Genomic DNA, 3,096 nt, shown 5'->3' on the forward strand with positions numbered 1-3,096 from the left:
GATCTTGCAGTCTAGAGCATTCACCCACAGCACCACACCAGGACTATATATATGTGATTGATGAGCTCTGACTTTATGGTTTACTCTGACAGTAGAAGTGCTGTTATAAAAAGTACCTGTGTTTGATACTTTCATGGAGGTAAAGGTCTCCAACAGGAGATTTCTACCCAGACATTTCTAAAGGTTGTTGTAGATTAGAATGGATCACAAATGGCCAACTGCCCCATTTAAAGACAGTGTAGCCTAGATATACAATGATTTAGTGGTGTACATTTCCACAGGCTAGATGCAGGCTGCATCTGGGGAAATCAAGGGTGCAAGAGGTCCTGAGAAAAAACAATAAATGGGATTGTTAAATTTGACCACTATGTGGACACTGATGGTGGAGTTATATGTTGCACGTTTACCCTCATGTGAACACTAAGACAGGTTCGCTGCTCACTGGAACCTACAATTGTGTGCAAAACATTTCTTTGCATGAGCACCAGGAAATCAAGAATGATGATGGACTTAAAGTCCTCTCTAATAACCTCATATGCATGCAAAAGCTGGAAAGTGAATAAGGAAGACTGTAGAAGAATTGATGCTTTTGAGTTATGGTGTTGGAGGAGAATATTGAAAGTGCCATGGGCTGCCAAAAGAACCAACAGATCTGTGTTGGAAGAAGTGCAGCCAGAGTGCTCTTTGGAGTCCAAGGTGGCCAAACTTCATCATTCATATTTCAGACATATTGTCAGGAGGGACCAGTCCCTGGAGAAGGATATCATGTTTGGTAAGGTGGAGGGTCAGAGAAAAAGAGGAAGACCTCCAGCGAGATGGATTAGCAAAGTGGCAGCATCAATGGGCTCAAGTGTGGCAACAATTATGTGGTTAGCCCAGGATCAGGCAGTATTTCATTCTGTTGTGCATAGGGTCGCTATGAGTCAGTACCAACTCAATGGCACCTAACAGCAACAACTAGTGCACATGAAGTAGAAGAACAAAATTGTTGATGTCATAGGCCTGGGGCTAAAAATGCTGACACATCTCCAACTTGCTGGAGCTGTAAAAATGGGATGCAGTGTCAAGAAATGTCTAAATCTGTTCTACAGATAGCCAATAAACTTTTAAAAAATGGGGGATTCTCAGTCATGTTTCACATGCTGTCTTCTTTACTTTTCCTAGTGTCTGAACACTTCCTTTCATCCTATAACATTGACTGCAGTCTGGAAACGAAGAAGGAGGTGGTCCAGTGCATGGGCTCCTTTCAGGATGGAGTGGCTGAGAAGTGTGTGGATTATTTCCAGAGATTCCGGCGTTCTACCCACGTGACGCCAAAATCATACCTGTCCTTTATCCAGGGGTATAAGTTCATATACAGAGAAAAGCATGCGGAAGTACAAACCCTGGCCAACAGGTAAGTGTGGAGTTCGAATATGAAATTATTTTAAGCAGGTGGTTCTCAACCAAGGGCGATCAGTTTGTTTGACAATGACTGAAGACATTTTTGCTTTTTATAGTTGGTATGCTATTATCAAGGAGCCTTAATGGTGCAGTGGGTAAAGCACCATAGCTGCTAATCACGTAGCTGACTGGTGGTTCAGACACCATCTCTTATGTGGGAGAAATATGTGGCAGTCTGCTTTTGTAAAGATTCACATCCTTGGAAACCCTGTGGGGCTGCTCCACACTGCCCTGTAGGGATGCTATGAGTCAGAAGTGATTGTGGTTTTGGGTATGGTGCTATATCTAAAGAGTAGGGGTCAGGGATACTGTTAAACATCTTACAGTGCACAAGACAGGTCCCATCTAGAAAGAATTATTCAGCTGAAAATGTCAATAATGCTGAGTCTGAGGAACTCTGTTCTGGAGGTTACCCAGAGGACAGTTTCATGGGTTCTACTGTGGATGGCCCGAAGAATGAACAAATCAGTGTTGGAAGAATACCATCAGAATGTTTTTCCTTAGAAACAAGGATGGTGAGACTTGATCTCATGCACTTTGTATGTTATCTGGAGACACCAATCTCTGGAGAAGGCCATCGTGATTGGTAAAGGAGGCAGCCCCTGGAGCAGATGAATTGACACAGTGGCTATAACAATGGACTCAAACACATTAGCAATTATAAGGATGGCACAGGAACCAGTAGATTTCACTTTGTTGTACAGAGGGTCACTGTGACTTGGAACCGACTTGACAACACCTAACAACAAGCAACACATAGGAGCTTTATTGTTACTCAACAGGAGGAAATCTTGCCAAGTTTTTATGTGACCTATGAGGAGGCATTCGTGGCTCAGTGGTTGAATTCTTGGCTTCCATGCAGAAGACCTGAGCTTGATTTCCATTCAATACATCTGGTACGCAGCCAGCATCCATCTATCAGTGGAACCTTGTGTGTTATTGTGACGTTGACCTTCTAGACTACGATGAACTCAAAAGAAAGCCCTGGTGATCTACTTCTAAAAATCAGCCAATGAAAACCTAATGGTTCACAATGGCCCAATCTGCAGCCATGATGGTGGTTCAGAACCAGACAGTGTTTTATTTTGTTGTGCGTGGGGTTGCCATGAGTAGGGCACCAAGTCTACAGCATCTTAGGACAACATCTAACAGCAACAACCAACCACTTCCTGTGATGTGAAGTGACGTGGAGGTAGAAATAGTAGGCCTGGAAGGAAGTAGAGAGTACACACATACTTCTTCCTACCTCTCCACACTCTTCCCACTCCTTCCGATTGGCTAGGGTAGAAGGATTTGGCTACTGTTATGTTGTTGTTGTTGTTGTTAAGTTTGTTCTAACTCATAGCAATCCTGTATAGGGCTTTAGTGGAGCTCTTGGTGAGTCTGAACTGCCAACCCTTCAGTTCAAACTATACTTGTCGTCCTAGTACATTATCCTATTGCCACACCAGGACTCTAATGCCATGCTCACTACACAGTATATACCTGGCTTCACTGGTTTCTTTCCATGTCTACTGTTCTTCTGTGTTGTGAATACTCAGATTTCCCATCTGGAGTGTACCACAGTCCGAAAAGACTTCTCTGTGTAAGTGTTCCTGGGTAGGTGTTTAGACTTATCATCTTCTGAGGCTTCTAAACCTTAAGATTGCATAG

At 43.2% G+C, this 3,096-nt stretch overlaps 1 protein-coding gene across 1 annotated transcript in view; it reads left to right on the plus strand.

The window, feature by feature from the left end:
- DNAH5 (dynein, axonemal, heavy chain 5) overlaps window positions 1-3,096 on the plus strand; it is a 408,072-nt gene that overhangs the window by 279,966 nt on the left and 125,010 nt on the right. The window contains exon 56 of the mRNA XM_006874155.1: window positions 1,165-1,396. Coding sequence (XP_006874217.1) covers window positions 1,165-1,396 — 232 coding nt within the window. The remainder of the gene's footprint in view (window positions 1-1,164; window positions 1,397-3,096) is intronic.

Source organism: Chrysochloris asiatica, unplaced genomic scaffold (assembly GCF_000296735.1).
Source record: "Chrysochloris asiatica unplaced genomic scaffold, ChrAsi1.0 scaffold00264, whole genome shotgun sequence".
NCBI lineage: Eukaryota > Metazoa > Chordata > Mammalia > Afrosoricida > Chrysochloridae > Chrysochloris > Chrysochloris asiatica.